Consider the following 18,406-nt stretch of genomic DNA (forward strand, 5'->3'; position numbering starts at 1 on the left):
TGACAGTATGAGAAATGATGTTAAGTAAGTTGGTGGGGATGGGATCAGAGGAGTAGGTGGTGCGTTTCGAGGAGGAAAGAAGGCGAGCGGTTTCCTCCTCGGTGATGTCAGGAAAGGAGGAGAAGGAGGCCTGGGTTGATTGGTTGAGGGAGAGGGTTGAAGGGTGAAGAGGAGGAGATGGCTTGGTAGTGATCTCAAGGTTGATCTTTTGCACCTTGTCGCAGAAGTAATCGGCCAGTGATTGAGGAGAGAGCGAAGGGGGTGGGGGGTGGGAGCGGAGGGCACTTTAAGGAGGGAGTTAAGTGTGGCGAAGAGACGACGGGGGTTGGAGCTGAGAGAATTGGTCAATTGGGTGTAATAATCCTGTTTGGCAAGGAATAGGGAGGATTGGAAGGAGGATAGCATGAATTTGTAGTGAAGGAAATCTGAGTGGGTGCGGGATTTCCTGCAGATCGGGTGCAGGAGCGAAGGTAACGGATGCAAGGGGTCAGCCATGGCTGGGGAATAGTACGCTTAGTGGGACGGGAGGTGGATGGTGCGAGGGTGTCCAGAGCAGAGGAGAGAGTGGCATTGTAAGCGGAGACAGCCTTGTCGACAGACTCGGAGGACATGATGGAGGGGGAGGAGATTAGAAATACTAGTGGATAGGGTGGGAGGGTCAATAGCCTGGAGATTCCTGGAGGTAGTGGTTAAAGTTGGACGGGGCTGGGGGGGGGGGGGGGGGTGAAGAAGTGTGAAGGTGATCAGGTGATGATCGGAGAGAGGAAGAGCAGACGCGTGGAAATTGGAGGAAGAGCCGGAAGAGGAGAGGACGAGGTCAAGACAATGGCCGTCTCGGTGAGTAGGGGTGGTGGAGCATAGCTGGAGGTTGAAGGAGGATGTTAGAGTGAGGAACTGAGAAGCGTAAGGGTTGGATTGGTCATCAACGTGTATGTTAAAGTCTCCGAGAACAGGGGAAGGAGATGAGGGTTCGAGAAAGACGGAAAGCCAGGCATCAAAGTTGGTAAGGAAGGAAGAGAGGGATTTATTAGGGGGACGGTAAATGACTGCCATTCTGAGTGACAATGGGTAGAATAGCCGGATGGAGTGTGCTTCAACGGATGAGAAGCAGTGAGACTGCGGTAGGAGGTTGGAAACTACAGGAGGGCGAGAGTAGAAGCCCGACGCCTCCACCGCGACCAGCTTTGCGGGGAGTGTGGGAGAAGAAATAACCTCCATGGCAAAGGGCCGCGACTGAGGCAGAGTCATCAGGGGAGAGCCAGGTTTCAGTTAGGGTGCGCAGTTGAAGGGAACGAGAGATGAAGAGATCGTGGGTGAAGGGCAGTTTGTTGCAGACCGAGTGGGCGTTCCACAGGGCACATGAGAAGGGGAGGGAAGAGGGGGGAAGGAGGGGAATAGAAACGAGATTGGAGACATCACGGAATCGTTTGCATGGATAGGAGGAGGACAGGTGAGGGGGGCCTGGATTAGGATTAATGTCTCCCGCGGATGGCAAGAGGAGGAGCAAGAGAGTGAGGAGGAGGGTGGGGGAGGTCGGGCGACGAAGACGGGATGCACGTAGGAGGAATGGTGATGGGTTAATGGCGGGAAGGAAGTGTTGAAGGTTAAGAGCTAGGAAGGAGGAGGGGGACAGGAGAGATGGTGAGGTGGTGAGGGATGGGGGTGAATAGGGTATTGCCGTAGCGAGTAGGACGGGAGGGGACATAGGGGTGCAATGATTTCCAGCGGTAGACAGCGGTAGGGGGAGGGGAAAAGATTAGGAAGGGACAGGGCAAGGAAGAGAATGTGGACAGGGGCCATAAGTAGTGAATAAGGTGTAACAGGTGTATGTGTAGTGACTGGGGTGTGAAGCAAATAGGTAGAGCAGAAAAGCTGGATTGGAGGCTTGGAATTGGTGGAAATGATGGACTGGAGAGCAGGTAAGTCAATGGCTGACAAGCTAGCAGGCGGGCTGGAACAAGCTGGTGCAGATGGACAGGAATGAGCAGGGGGAATTGATGGAATTGATGGACTGGAGAGCAGGTAAGTCAATGGCTGAGACCGGGTCAAAGGCAGTCCAATAGCGGTCAGCTGGACTATGTTCATGCAGGGACGCAAGGTCATTGAGGAATTCATCTATGCTGCACAAGGGGAGGGAGCTGCGAAGTGCTTGGATTTTTAATTACATGTTGAGTGAAGAAAATATTTCTCCAATTCATATTAAATTTACTACTTTGTAGCTTCATCGCATGCCCCCTTGTTCTAGTATTTTTGGAAAGAGTAAACAAATGATTCACGTCTACCCGTTCCACTCCACTCATTATTTTATAGACCTCTATCATATCTCCCCTTGGCCGTCTTTTCTCCAAGCTGAAGAGCCCTAGATTTCAGCCTTTCCTCATAGAGAAGTCGTCCCATCCCCTTTATCATTTCTGTCGCCCTTCTCTGTACCTGAACAACTGGTTTAAGGTAGTGGCACTGTGAAATCGTGCAAGCATCCTTTACTGCTGAATTATCAGTCATCCTACATAGGTAAATGGCTTTTAAAATTACACCTGATATGCAGGGCTGGCTTAACCTATGGACAAGATGAGGCAGTGGTAAAGGGCACCATTCTCCCCAGCCTCTTCTATTGCTGGCCTGGCTTACCTTATTTTAGACAGAAGCAGGTGCAACATCCAGGTTAGGACCCAGAGGCTGCTTGGGATTACATGTCCTTTCACCCTCCTTTCTGTGCAATGCTGTGCCTCAGGCAGAGCCCTGCCTGCACATAGAGGCCACATTGGGACCATTCCCCATATGTCTCATCCCCCCATCCCTACAGCATGTAAGGAATCTGAGGTCCTCTGGAATCCCCTCCCTTGGGGGACCTCAAATCCCTGAGGTCCACTGGGCCCAAAGCCCTTCAAATGCTGCTACTTCGCCTCCCTACCTTCATTTCACCCTGACATTCTCTCTCAGAACCCTGACTTACCCCAAGGGTCCAGGGGGAGTCTGGGTAGGAGCACCACAATCCCTTCAACTGACTCTGATGATATGTGCAAAATATTCTTAGTCTCCTTTGAAATCTTTTTACAATTGTGTTTATCTTTTGTTCAGGATCTGTTGTGGAAATGGACACTGAAGGGTTTGGAGAACTTCTGCAGCAGGCAGAGCAACTTGCAGCTGAAACAGAAGGCATCTCAGAACTGCCACATGTTGAACGGAATTTACAAGAAATCCAGCAGGCAGGAGAGCGGCTGCGCTCTCGTACTCTGACTCGAACATCACAAGAATCAGCGGATGTCAGAGCGTAAGTTCCTGAGATGGCAGGATCAGTATCATCCAGGCCTTCAGGTTTTTTGAAGGACTTGGATCTCTTGCAAATTTTGTTGTTATAGAAACTTTGCTGACTAACTTTATGTGGCTAGGCTAGCCACATAACTGTGTTCAGCTGATTTATATGGGTGTGAAGAGGTTGAATATATTTAAGTTATAACTTATTCCTACAGAATTGAACCTGCTATTTGTGTGGTTCATATAACTGCATCAAGTTATGCAGAAGTGGCTGAATTTTGCCATGCTTCATATACCTGTTAGTCCTGCCGTACACCATCCTGTTGAAATGGTTAACTTTTGACTGTATGGCAGCTTAAAGGCAATAGTTATGTAAGTGCTGAGAAATTTTGGAGCCTCTTATCACATATATAAAAGTTTGGTTCTTCCTTGTCATCAAGCAGATGCAGCCATTACAGATGGGTTGTGTCCATCAACCAGCAGAGGGAGATAGAGAGCACACTTTTTTCAGTGCCTCATACCAGCTTGCTCCACTGCCTCTCTTCAGTATTCTCTATCTCCCCTAGCAGAGTGGCTGCAGCTTCTTAGAGCTCCATCTAACATCTGCCTGGAGGTTGCTCCTGTGCTTTTGCCAGTTGTTAGCAGGGGTGTTGGAGGCTATAGCTGCTTCACTTTAAAGGCACATAGGTTCGCCCTTTCCCTGCCTTACCCATACCTCCGTGGATGTGGACACATTGCTTAGCTTTCCCTGTCCTTCCCCACCAACAGTGGATACAGGCACATAGGTTCGCCCTTTCCCTACCTTTCCCACTCACCTGAGCCTCCGGAGTTCTATTTACCTCTGCTTTCCTCACAGCGTTAAAAAAAAAAAAAAAAAAAAGTTGTGTCACGCTTTGGCGCTTAGACCCTGGAACAGAGGTTTTTCCTTGCCTTTTTCTGTGGGACCGGAGCTGTGATACTCGGTCCAGTGAGGTAAGAGTGTTTTCTGACTTCTCCGGGGTGGGCCTGCGATCGGGGCGATTTTGGCGCGAACCACCATTTTGAATTTTACCGCCGTTTTCGGCGATGGCTGCGGAGACAGTAAAGCGCTGTTCCAAGTGTGGCAAGCGCAGATCAGCAGGGGGCTCTGTAAATCGTGCTGTACAGACGTTAGAGCCGGCCCGAGCATGGCGAGCGACGATTCTTCGCACTGTGAGCTGGCAGCGGGCGCCATTTTGAATTTACCACATGACGCGACTTCCGCTAAGACGGAGAGTCCTGAGCCCAGGGGGAGGCCTCGGAGTGAGGCTGATATGGGAGCTACTAGCCCCGGCAGAGATCCGGGTGCCCAGGGTGAGTTTTTCTCCCCTGATTTTGTCTTATTAATGCATAAAGCATACATGCTTAAAAGAGCTCTCCCACAAAGCCCGGCACGGGCCTCTTCTAATGCCCCCCCCCCCCCGGTGGATTCTAGCCTGGGTATGCCCTCTGAGGCGTTATTCCCTGATAATTGGCAGAATATGAAGTGCAGAAGGGCTCATTCCCCTTCAGAGAGTGCTGCACCTCCTTTTCCCTCCCCCCCGTGGTCGGGCTGCGAGGATTCGGAGGACTCTGGCAGGCCTTCATGGTCTGAGGAGCCAGAGTCTGGTGCAGAAGTGACTCAGGATCTGGACGATCCCTCCGCGGTGAGGATTTTCCACCGTGATGAGCTGCCAGCGCTTATTTCTGATGCCCTGCAGGCTCTCTCTATTGAGGACCCTGCCAGTGGCACAGCCTCCTCTGTGAATCCTAGGATGGCTAGTACCAAAAAGCCTGCTCGAGCCTTTCCTTTGCATGACTCCATCCAAGAGCTTATTTCGGCTCAATGGGCTGACCCCGAGGGACCTTTGAAAGTTTCCAGGGCTATGGGGAAATTATACCCTCTGAGTGAGGAGCATATGGCTCGCTTTGCTATGCCTAAAGTGGATGCCCTAGTCACAGCTGTGACGAGAACTACCCTCCCGGTTGAAGGAGGTGTTGCCCTGAAGGATATTCAAAACCGTAGACTGGAATCAGCACTTAAACGGTCATTTGAAATTGCAGGTCTCACTATTCGGGCGTCTGCATGCAGTTATTATGCTGCTAGAGCCTGCCTGGCTTGGTTGCAACAGGAAGTGGAACAGCCCGGTGATGGAGCGGAGCCCTTTTCAGATGTGGCTTTGCGGATGGAGTCGGCCTTGTCCTTTCTTGCTGACGCCCCTTATGATATTGTCAGAGCTTCGGCTAAACACATGGCAGTAGCAGTGGCGGCTCGCCGTCTTCTTTGGCTACGGCATTGGGCGGCGGACATGGCCTCTAAGCAAAGGTTGGTGAAGTTGCCCTTTCAAGGCCTTCTCCTGTTTTGTGAGGTGTTGGAGAAAATTGTGAAGGGCCTGGGTGAGGCTAAACCCCAGCGCTTGCCCGAAGATAGGCCTCGGCCTTCCTCTAAGGGTGCGGCGGTCCACTCCTCTTACAGACCTCACTTCCGTGAAGCTTGAAGGTACCGCCTGGGGCGTTCTGTTGGGTTCACTTCTTGTGCCCGTTTTCAGCAGAGGAACTCCTTTCGCTCGGACAAACGTTCCACAACCACTGGCTGAAGGCCTGGAGTTCAGGGGCGACCCTCTCAATGATGGTGCGACGACCCTCTCCTCGAGTCCTGTCATCGGAGGACGTCTTTCCCTCTTTGCCGAGGAGTGGGCCAACATTTCCTCAGATCAGTGGGTCTTGGACCTGATCAGAGACGGTTACAGAATAGAATTTGACGCCCCTGTAAGAGACGTGTTTGTGGAGTCCCGATGCGGTTCTGCCGCCAAACGGGCGGCGGTAGAGGAGACTTTACAAGGTCTGATTCAGATAGGGGCAGTGTCCCCGGTACCTCCCGCCGAACACGGCTGTGGCTGCTACTCATCTACTTTGTGGTGCCGCGAAAAGGAGGGTCTTTTCGCCCTATTCTGGACTTAAAAGAATTAAACAAGTCCCTGAGAGTGCGGCATTTTCACATGCGCTCCGTCATTGCGGCGGTACAGCCAGGAGAGTTTCTCACGTCTCTGGACCTGAAAGAAGCTTACTTGCACATTCCAATTTGGCCCCCGCACCAGAAGTTTCTGAGGTTTGCGGTGATGGGAAAGCATTTCCAGTTTCGGGCCTTAGCTTTTGGCCTCGCCATAGCTCCTCGCACCTTTTCGAAGGTTATGGTTGTAGTAGCTGCCTTTCTAAGGCGAGAGGGTATTCGGGTTCACCCGTACCTGGATGACTGGCTCATTCGAGCAAACTCTGCTGCAGAGAGTCAGCATGTAACAGCCAGAGTGGTCTCAGTACTTCTATCTCTGGGCTGGGTCGTCAATTTGGCCAAAAGTCACCTGACCCCCTCGCAGTCTCTAGAATATTTGGGGCCAGGTTCGACACAGCCTCGGGGTATGTGTACCTACCCGAGCAAAGGCGGTGCAAGCTTCAGAATGAGGTCCGTCTGCTCCTGAGGATGCCCCGCCTGCGAGCTTGGGACATTGTCCAGCTGCTGGGATCGATGACGGCCACCATGAAACTGGTGCCCTGGGCGAGAGCGCACCTGAGACCTCTACAGTATGCTCTACTCCAAAGATGGTCTCCAGTATCTCAGGATTACCAATGCAGACTCTCTTGGCTCCCTGCGGCCCGACTCAGCATGGAGTGGTGGCTCTCAGACAGCATGCTGCGGCGAGGAATGTCGCTGGCGCTCCCCAATTGGTGCCTAGTGGTGACAGATGCCAGTCTGGAAGGCTGGGGCGCACATTGCAAGGGGAAGCATGCCCAGGGTCTATGGACACCCGAGGAGTCGGAGTGGTCCATCAACCGCCTAGAGTTGAAAGCGGTGTTTCAGGCGCTTCTGGCCTTTCAAGTGACCCTGGAAGGATTGGCTGTCAGAGTGATGTCGGACAACACGACAGCAGTGGCCTACATAAATCGACAAGGCGGCACTCAGTGCAGAGCTCTAGCCGCGCAGGCTGAACAAATTTGCCACTGGGCCGAGCTGCATCTACAGTTTCTGTCGGCAGCTCACATTGCAGGTCAGAGCAACTTGCAAGCCGATTATCTAAGCAGGCATCAGATCGATCCAGCGGAGTGGGAACTAGCAGACAAAGTGTTCCTGCAGATATATGCCAAGTGGGGCAAGCCCTTGATGGATCTAATGGCGACAAGCTCCAATGCCAAAGTCCCGTGCTTCTTCAGCAGACGGAGAGATCCTCGAGCGGCGGGGTTGGATGCCTTGGCTCAACCCTGGCCTCCGGGCCTACTGTATGTGTTCCCTCCGTGGCCCTTGATAGGGCGAGTGCTCCTGCGGATTCGGCTGCATCCAGGAGAAGTGGTTCTCATCGCCCCTGATTGGCCCAGGAGGCCTTGGTATGCGGACCTCCGACATGCTCATAGAGGATCCCCTTCAGTTACCTCTGGTTCCCAACCTGTTGTCACAGGGTCCGGTGACCATGGAGGACGCCGGCCGATTTGGTCTTATGGCCTGGCAATTGAGAGGCAGAGGCTATTCCAATAAAGTAATTACCACCCTCCTGCAAGCCCGCCAGCGTTCCACTTCCGTGGCTTATGCCAGGATTTGGCACCAGCTTGAAGTCTGGTGTGCTTCCAGAGAGATCACACCCCTGCGGGCTCTTGTCTCGCCGATTCTGGACTTTTTGCAGGATGGTGTACAAAAAGGCTTGGCCTATAATTCCCTGCGGGTGCAAGTGGCAGCATTGGCCTCCCTGCGTGGCAAGGTTGAAGGCGTGTCTTTAGCTGCTCTTCCGGATGTGGCACGGTTTCTTAGAGGGGTGCTTCGGCTCCGTCCTCCCGTGCGTGCACCTTGTCCAGCTTGGAACCTGGGGCTAGTCCTGAAGGCCCTTCAGGGTGCTCCCTTTGAACCGCTTTGGCGTGCTTCAGAGAAAGATTTGACACTGAAGGCCGTCTTGTTAGTGGCCATTACTTCGGCGAGACGGGTGTCGGAGCTCCAGGCGCTATCCTGTAGAGACCCTTTTCTGCAGTTTTCAGAGTCCGGGGTCACGGTTCGGACCGTGCCTTCCTTCTTGCCTAAGGTGGTTTCAGCGTTTCACCTAAACCAACCTATTTTCTTGCCCTCCTTTGTCGAGGAGGAGTTTCCAGAATCTTTTGGGCAATTGCACCTGTTGGACGTTCGCAGGACTCTGCTGCAGTGTCTGCGAGTTACTAACTCTTTCAGGACCTCTGATCATCTGCTTGTTTTGCTATCAGGTCCTCGCAGAGGGTCTCCAGCGTCTAAAGCCACTATTGCCCGCTGGCTTAAAGAATCTCTCTTTTCAGCTTATTTGCTTGCCGGCCGGCCTCCGCCTGATGCCTTTAAGGCGCATTCCACTAGAGGAATTTCCTCTTCTTGGGCTGAAACTGGAGCACTCTCTCTTCAAGAGATTTGTAGTGCAGCAACATGGGCTTCTAAGCTCTCTTTTGCCCGATATTACAGGCTGGATGTGGCTGCCAGGAGGGACGCACATTTTGGAGCGCAAGTGCTGGCGCTTGGTGTGGCTTGTACCCACCCTATCTAGGGATTGCTTTGATACATCCCATCTGTAATGGCTGCATCTGCTTGATGACAAGGAAGGGAAAATTAGGTTCTTACCGTGATAATTTTCTTTCCTTTAGTCATAGCAGATGCAGCCATGATCCCTCTCTGTCTGATGCTATCTGCTGTAAATCTATTTCAGGTTCTGTTCGTGTTTCTTGGAGATTCCGTCCTTGGGAGAAAGTCGGAAAACAGTCATCAGGATTCTTGTTCAATTAAAGGAGGATGACTTAATTCCCTCCAGTTTCATGTTTTGGAGGATGAGTTTATTCCCTCCAGTTATGTCTCAGTGGAGGATGAGTTTATGCCCTCCGGGAGGATGTTTCATTCCCTCCATTCCGAGTTAATGCCCTTTGTTGTAGGGCCATCGTTCGCTGTGAGGAAAGCTTATGTTGTTCCCATTGCGGTTTGCCATACTGGTTTGGAAGCTTCAAATACTGAAGAGAGGCAGTGGAGCAAGCTGGTATGAGGCACTGAAAAAAGTGTGCTCTCTATCTCCCTCTGCAGGTTGATGGACACAACCCATCTGTAATGGCTGCATCTGCTATGACTAAAGGAAAGAAAATTATCACGGTAAGAACCTAATTTTCCCTTTGAAGGCGTGAATAAACATGTGGATAAAGGTGAGCCGGTTGATTGTAGTGTATCTAGATTTTCAGAGAGCTTTTGATAAAGTTCCTCATGAGAGACTCCTGAGAAAATTAAAGAATCATGGGATAGGAGGTAAGGTTTTGGAGTGGGTTAGGAATTGGTTATTGGACAGAAAAAACACTGCAGGGTTAAATGGTCATCTCTCTCAATTGTAGAGGGTGCACAGTGGAGTGCCGCATGGATCTGTACTGGGAGTGGTACTATTTAACACTAGTAAAAAAAGGCATGTTTCTCAAAAAAAAAAAAAAATGAAACGGGGCTATCTTGTAATGGCGATTATGTTTTTAAGGCTCTCGTCAAAGCAATTTCTCCTCTCTCCCCTGCCCTCCCCTCCATGTCCAGTGATTCTTCCATCCCCTCCGTGTCCCACGATTCTGACCTCCCCTCCATTTCCCATGATTCTGACCACCTCCATTTCCAGTGATCCTCCTCTGCCCCTGCCGTCTGTATCCCAGATTCTGGCCTTCCCTCCATGTGCAGCGATTTTCCTCTGCCGTGCCGTCCCATCCATGTCCCGCGATTCTTGCCTCCCCTCCATTTCCAGCGATCCTCCTCTGCCCTGCCGTCCCCTCTGTATCCCGCGATTCTGGCCTCCCCTCCATTTCCAGCGATCCTCCTCTGCCCTGCCGTCCCCTCTGTATCCCACGATTCTGACCTTGCCTTCATGTCCAGCGATTCTCCCCTGCTCTCTCCTCGGTGTCCCGCGATTCTGCCCTCCCCTCCATGTCCCGCGATTCTCCTCTGCCCTGCCCTCCGTGTCCTGCGATTCTTCTCTGCCCTGCTCTCCATGTCCTGCGATTCTTCTCTGCCCTGCTCTCCATGTCCCGCGATTCTCCCCTCGCCTCCCTGTCCCGCGGTTCTCCCCTCGCCTCCATGTCCCCGTGATTCTCCCCTGCCCTCTATGTCCCGCGATTGTCCTGTGCTCTGCTCTTCCCTCCCCTTTGTGTCCCGCGATTCTCCTCTGCCCTGCCCTCCCATTCCCTCTGTACTACTACTACTACTACTTATCATTTCTAAAGCGCTACTAGACGTACGCAGCGCTGTACACTTGAACATGAAGAGACAGTCCCTGCTCGACAGAGCTTACAGTCTAATTAGGACAAACAAGAGATAAGGGAATATTAAAGTGAGGATGATAAAATAAGGGTTCTGAACAAGTGAATAAGGGTTAGGAGTTAAAAACTGCATCAAAAAGGTAGGCTTTTAGCTTAGATTTGAAGACTGCCAGAGATGGAGCTTGACATACCGGCTCAGGAAGTCTATTCCAGGCATATGGTGCAGCAAGATAAAAGGAATGGAGTCTGGAGTTAGCAGTGGAGGAGAAGGGTGCAGATAAGAGAGATTTACCCAGTGAACTGAGTTCCCGGGGAGGAATGTAGGGAGAGATGAGGGTGGAGAGGTAGTGAGGGACTGCAGAGTGAATGCACTTATAGGTTAATAAGAGGAGTTTGAACTGTATGCAGAAACGGATAGGAAGCCAGTGAAGTGACTCGAGGAGAGGGCTAATATGAGCATAACGACATTGGTGGAATATTAGTCGTGCAGCAGAATTTTGAACAGATTGAAGAGTAGAGAGATGTCTAAGTGGGCGACCTGTGAGAAGCAAGTTGCAATAGTCTAAGCGAGAGGTGATGAGGGTTCTGGTAGTGTCCCGATATTCTCTTCTGCCCTGCCCTCCCATCCCCTCCGTGTCCCGTGATTCTCTTCTGCCCTGCCCTCCCATCCCCTCCTTGTCCAGCGATTCTCTCCTTTCCTCCCATCCAGCGTCCCCTCCCCTCCAGCATTCTATTGCCTTCACTTGCTTGCGTTCGTAACATCCTGATGTCAGCTCGCCTCCAGCATTCCCTTCCCTCTCACTGTTCTGCCCGCCTCTAAAGTCATTTCGTCTTTACGCGAGGGCGGGACAGTGAGAGGGAAGGGAACGCTGGAGGCTTGCTGACGTCAGGAAGTTACGAACCCAGACAGCCAGCCATAGAACATTGACGGTATAAATTATTATATTAGATGTTTCGATTTCCATATCATTTATAAATGAGTGAGGTGATCATATTTGCAGACGATACAAAACTATTCAGGTTTGTTAAAACACATGCGGACTGTGAAATATTGAAGAAAGACCTTAGGAAATTGGAAGACTGGGCATCCAAATGGCAGATGAAATTTAATGTGGACAAATGCAAGGTGATTCACATTGGAAAGAATAGTCTGAATCATAGTTAACTGATGCTAGGGTCCACCTTAGGGGTCAGTGCTCAGGAAAGGATCTTGGTGTCCTTGTAGATGATGATGCTGAAATCTTCTGCTCAGTGTGTGGCGGCAGCCAAAAAAGCAAACAGGTTCCTAGGAATTATTAGGAAAGGGATGTAAGATCAAAAATACTGCAATGCTTTTGTATCGCTCCATGGTGCGTCTGCACCTTGAATATTGCGTTCAGTTCTGGTCACCGTATCTCAAAAAAGATGTAGCGGAATTAGAAAAGGTTCAAAGAAGAGCGTCCAAAATGATATAGGGGATAGAACTCCTCTCATATTAGGAAAGGTTAAAGAGGTTAGGGCTCTTCAGCTTGGAAAAGAGACGGATGAGGGGAGATATGATTGAGGTCTACAAAATTCTGAGTGGTGTAGAACAAGTAGAAGTAAGTCGACTGACTCATCACACTAACTAAAGGAAAACTATCTAAACATGGACGTCACCAACAAAACAAGAGGAAAGACCACAACAAACACACATCACCCAAGGAACGACAACTAACAAAAATCCACATAACACCAAACCTAGATGCCCCATACCAAAACATCCAGGTAGGCTACATCAATGCTAGATCCCTAATCAACAAAACAACAACAATATCAGATTGGATCACCTCAGAAAACCTCGATCTCATCTTTATCAATGAAACATGGATTCACAACCAAAACGACCCCATAATCCTTGAACTGTGCCCACCAGGTTACAAAATCACCCACCGAACCAGATCGGAAAAGAAAGCTGGAGGCATAGCACTAATATACCGAGAAAGATTTACCACCGAAACCACAGCCGCCTCCATAACACCCCAACTAGAAATTGCCTCATTTAGAATCTGTAACAACTCCCTTATCGATCACTTGAATTGCGTATTATTCTACAGACCCACCTGGCAACTGGAAGGAAAGTCAGCCCACCTTCATGGACTTCATATCAAACAACTGTATAAACAACAACAACAACATACTGCTACTAGGCGACATTAACCTTCACCTAGAAGACCCCAACTCCACAAACGCATTTGAATGTAAAGACTTCTTTCAGTCCTTGGATTTTAAATGGCCCCACATGCAAACTACCCATATCAAAGGACATACATTGGACCTCCTATCACATAAACTACCTACAGACAATAACCTATTAATAACAGACATCAAATGGACAGCAATACCTTGGCCTGACCATTACAAACTGAACCTAACTCTAAACTGGCGGAATAAGGGCTCAAACAGTACACCAGAATGTACTACTTACACTACAAGAGGGCAAATCGATCCACAAATATTCTGGCAACAAATATACGAGAACGAATGGACAACACACACTGATTCCATACTTTATCTCAACCACTGGGATGACAGATGCAACAGCGTACTAAACAAAATAGCACCCTTAAAAACAAAAATATCAAAAAGACAAAACACTATACCTTGGTTCAATGATGAACTCAAAACACTATCTAGAAAACTTGAACGAGTATGGAGAAAGACAAAAGATGAACACACACTCAGCGCATGGAAACAAATACATAGAAAATACAAATACGCAGTAAAACAAACCAAAAGGTCCTACTGCAAAACCAAATTATGACCGGATTACAAAGACGTGAAGAAACTATTCCAACTCATAAATAAGTTACTAGACACCACCCCTATCACCACAACCAACACAGACATCCCACCCGCAGACAAACTTGCTAACTACTTTAACAAAAAAATAATAAAACTATGCAGCACACTTCCTCATCACAATACCGACATCGAAATCTTCTTCAACAATCTGGACCCATCCTCTGAAGGATACCCAGTTGATCACATTTGGACAACATTTAATCTCCTCAGCACCGAATCAGTTACACAAGCGACTCACAGGTTTGCCAAGACCCACTGCAAACTGGATACATGTCCCAGTCATCTACTCAAGTCTGCCCCAGACCGCTTCATAGCAGACCTCACATCTCATCTAAACTTCATGCTACAACAAGGTCTCTTCCCTGAGGAACACAGCAACATCCTACTCACCCCAATACCAAAAGACGCCAAGAAAAGCACAAACGATATCACCAATTACCGCCCAGTTGCGTCTATATCATTAGTAGTAAAAATGATGGAGAGCTTTGTGACTAAACAGCTTACGGAATACCTGGACAAGTTCTCAATACTACATAATTTACAATCAGGATTCCGATCCCACCATAGCACTGAAACTGTCCTAGTCACCCTCCTGGTCAAATTCAAGCAGGAGATTGCCACAGGTAAAAGCATACTCCTCCTCCAGTTCGACATGTCGAGCGCATTCGACATGGTAAACCATAACATACTACTAAGAATACTAGGCCACTTTGGGATTCAAGGAAATGTATTTAACTGGATCAAAGGCTTTCTCACCACCAGAACTTATCAAGTAAAATCAAAGTCAAACATATCACCACCGTGGAAAGCAGTGTGCGGTGTACCTCAAGGATCACCATTATCACCAATACTCTTCAACATGATGATGATTCCACTGGCACAGTCCTTATCCAACCGAGGCCTTAACCCATTCATTTACGCAGATGATGTTACAATATACATCCCCCTTCAGACATAATCTGACAGAAATAACCAACAAAATCAACGATAGTCTGAACATCATGGACTCCTGGGCAAACTCATTCCAACTGAAACTGAACACCGAAAAAATACATTGCCTCATTCTCTTCTCTCCATATAACAAATAGAAACCCACAGCCATAAATACTCCAGGACATACCCTGCCTACCTCGGACAGTTTGAAAATACTTGGTGTCACACTCGATCGCAACCTTACCCTCGAGAGCCAAGTAAACTCTGTAACAAAGAAAATGTTCTATTCAATGTGGAAGCTCAAAACGATTAAAACCTTTCTTTCCAAGAGCAACTTTTCGATACCTAATACAATAAAGTTCATGACCTTCAAGCCCTGATGTTGGAGGCAGACTTAGACATTGTTGCAATCACAGAGACGTGGCTAAATGATTCCCATGAATGGGATGCAAACATACCAGGCTATAATCTATTTAGGAAGGATAGAGAGAGTCATAAAGGTGGAGAAGTAGCTCTATATGTGAGAAATGATATCACGGCGACCAAAATGACAGGGACCTGGGGAAAGGAAGAAGCGATATGGATCACCTTAAAAAGAGAGGATAGAACCTCTGTACACATGGGTGTTGTCTACAGACCTCAAAAACAATTGGAGGAATTAGATAAAGACCTGATCGCAGATATTCAAAAGTTGGGAAACAAGAGAGAGGTGCTGTTGCTGGGAGATTTCAATCTGCCGGATGTAGATTGGAAGGTTCCGTCTGCGGAATCTGAAAGAAGTAGAGAGATCGTGGATGCTTTCCAAAGCGGTTTGCTCAGACAAATGGTGATGGAACCCACGAGGGAGGGAGCGATGCTGGATCTGGTGCTCACAAATGGGGATAGCGTGTCAAATATCCGAGTGGGTGCCCACCTGGGCAGCAGTAACCATCAAACGGTTTGGTTTGATATTACAGCCAAAGTGGAGAGCGGCTACTCAAAACTCAAAGTTCTGGATTTCAAGCGTGCTGACTTTAGTAAAACGGGGGAATACCTGAGGAAGGAGATGATGGGCTGGGAGGAAATATGAGAAGTGGAAGGACAGTAGTCCAGGCTGAAAGAAGCTATAAATAGGGCCACGAACCTTTATGTAAGGAAAGTAAATAAAAGCAAGAGAAAGAGGAAACCGATATGGTTCTCCAAGCAAGTGGCTGAGAAAATAATGGCTAAAGAGTTGGCGTTCCAGAAATACAAAAAAACTCAAGAAAAGGAACACGAGGAGGAATACCGGATGAAACTGAAAGAAGCCAAGGAAAGAGGTACGTCTGGCGAAAGCGCAAGCGGAAGAACAAATGGCTAGAAATGTAAGGAGGGGTGACAAAAATTTCTTCAGGTATATTAGTGAAAGGAGAATGACTAAAAAGGGAATTGTGAGACTAAAAGATACTGCGAACCGCTATGTGGATAATGATGAAGAAAAAGCAAATTTGCTAAATAGATACTTTTGTTCTGTTTTCACAGAAGAAAATCCTGGAGAAGGACCGCGATGGACTGCAAAAAGTACAAACGAGATTGAAGTGGATAGAGCACTGTTCACGGAAGAGAGTGTGTATGAACACCTTGAAAAGCTAAAGGTGGACAAAGCCATGGGACCGGATGGGATCCACCCCAGGATATTGAGGGAGCTCAGAGATGTTCTGGTGGGTCCTCTTAAAGATTTGTTTAATATAGCCTTGCAGACGGGAGAGGTTCTGAGGGATTGGAGAACGGCGGAGGTGGTCCCTCTTCACAAAAGTGGTGATAGGGAAGAAGCTGGAAACTACAGGCCGGTAAGCCTCACTTTGATTATTGGAAAAGTAATGGAAGGGATGCTGAAGGAAAGGATAGTGAATTTCGTGGAAGCCAATAAGTTGCAAGATCCGAGACAACATGGTTTTACCAAAGGGAAATCGTGCCAAACGAATCTCATTGAGTTCTTTGATTGGGTGACAGGAGAATTGAATCAGGGACGAGCTATAGACGTAATCTACGTAGATTTCAGCAAATCTTTTGACACGGTTCCCCACAGGAGGCTCTTAAATAAACTGGATGGGCTGAAGATAGGACCCGAAGTGGTGAACTGGATTAGGAACTGGTTGGCGGACAGAAGCCAGAGGGTGGTGGTGAATGGAATTCGCTCGGAGGAGGGAAAGGTGATTAGTGGTGTGCCTCAAGGATCGGTGCTGGGACCGATTCTGTTCAATATATTTGTGAGTGACATTGCCGAAGGGTTAGAAGGTAAAGTTTGCCTATTTGTGGATGATACTAAGATCTGTTACAGAGTGGACTCCCGGGAGGGAGTGGAAAACATGAAAAAGGATCTGAGGAAGCTAGAAGAATGGTCTGAGGTTTGGTAATTAAAATTCAATGTGAAGAAATGCAAAGTGATGCACTTAGGGAATAGAAATCCTCGGGAGACGTATGTATTAGGCGGGGAGAGTCTGATAGGAAGTGATGGGGAGAGGGATCTTGGGGTGATAGTATCTGAGGATCTGAAGTCGACGAAACAGTGTGACAAAACGGTGGCCGTAGCTAGAAGGTTGTTAGGCTGTATAGAGAGAGGTGTGACCAGCAGAAGAAAGGGGGTGTTGATGCCCCTGTATAAGTCGTTGGTGAGGCCTCACCTAGAGTATTGTGTTCAGTTTTGGAGGCCGTACCTTGCGAAGGATATAAAAAGAATTGAAGCGGTGCAAAGAAAAGCTACGAGAATGGTATGGGATTTGCGTTACAAGATGTATGAGGAGAGACTTGATGACCTGCACATGTATACTCTGGAAGAAAGGAGAAACAGGGGTGATATGATACAGACGTTCAAATATTTGAAAAGTATTAATCCACAAATGAACCTTTTCCGGAGATGCGAAGGAGGTAGAACGAGAGGACATGAAATGAGATTGAAGGGGGGCAGACTCAAGAAAAATGTCAGGAAGTATTTTTTCACGGAGAGGGTAGTGGGTGCTTGGAATGCCCTCCCGCGGGAGGTGGTGGAAATGAAAACGGTTACAGAATTCAAGCACGCATGGGATAAACATAAGGGAATCCTGTTCAGAAGGAATGGATCCTAAGGAGCTTAGCAGAGATTGGGTGGCAGAGCCGATGGCGGGAGGCGGGGATGGTGCTGGGCAGACTTATACGGTCTGTGCCAGAGCCGGTGGTGGGAGGCGGGACTGGTGGTTGGGAGGCGGGGATAGTGCTGGGCAGACTTATATGGTCTGTGCCAGAACTGGGTGTGGAAGTGGGGCTGGTGGTTGGTAGGTGAGGATAGTGCTGGGCACACTTACACGGTCTGTGCCCTGAAAAGGACATGTACAAATCAAGGTAAGGTATACACAAAAAGGAGCCCATATGAGTTTATCTTGTTGGGCAGACTGGATGGACCATGCAGGTCTTTTTCTGCCGTCATCTACTATGTTACAATCAATGGTCCTAAGCCATGCAGATTATTGCAACAGAATCTACACGGGCTGCAAAGAACAACTCATAAAAAAACTCCAGACCGCCAGGCTGATACTTAGCAAAACACGGTTCGAAAGTGCCAAACCCCTCCGAGAAAAGTTGCATTGGCTCCCAGTCAAAGAACGGATCATCTTCAAAATCTGCACCTTAGTCCACAAAATAATATATGGTGTAGTCTCAGAATATATGACAGACCTCATAGACTTACCAAAAAGAAATAAAGTCAGATCATCAAGATCCTACCTAAACCTACACTTCCCAAATTGCAAAGGACTGAAATACAAACTTACGCAACCGGCTTCTCCTACATAAGCGCACAACTATGGAATGGGCTCCCAAAAGCTGTGAAAACAATCCACGACCACTTGAACTTCAGGAAATCACTAAAAACCAACCTCTTCAAAAAGGCTTACCCCAACGTCCCCATGTAACCCTCTTCACCTACCAACACAGCATGACTATAATCGAACAGGACAACACGCAATCTTCATCCATTCCGACCCTCCACTTATACCTCAAACGATCACTATACAACTTTGTATTTGTTATCCACCGACTGAGCAAACGTCTTTGACAGTACTGTGTAAGCCACATTGAGCCTGCAACTAGGTGGGAAAATGTGGGGTACAAATGCAATAAAATAAATAGTTAGAAATAT

General features: G+C 48.5%; 1 protein-coding gene across 3 annotated transcripts in view; it reads left to right on the plus strand.

Moving 5' to 3' along the window:
- NUP93 (nucleoporin 93) overlaps positions 1–18,406 on the plus strand; it is a 1,074,191-nt gene that overhangs the window by 65,417 nt on the left and 990,368 nt on the right. For all 3 annotated transcript variants that reach the window (XM_030203719.1, XM_030203720.1, XM_030203721.1), the window contains exon 2: positions 3,079–3,271. In XM_030203719.1, coding sequence (XP_030059579.1) covers positions 3,093–3,271 — 179 coding nt within the window. In that variant the 5' untranslated portion in view covers positions 3,079–3,092. The remainder of the gene's footprint in view (positions 1–3,078; positions 3,272–18,406) is intronic.

Source organism: Microcaecilia unicolor, chromosome 5, assembly GCF_901765095.1.
Source record: "Microcaecilia unicolor chromosome 5, aMicUni1.1, whole genome shotgun sequence".
Classification (NCBI taxonomy): Eukaryota; Metazoa; Chordata; class Amphibia; order Gymnophiona; family Siphonopidae; genus Microcaecilia; species Microcaecilia unicolor.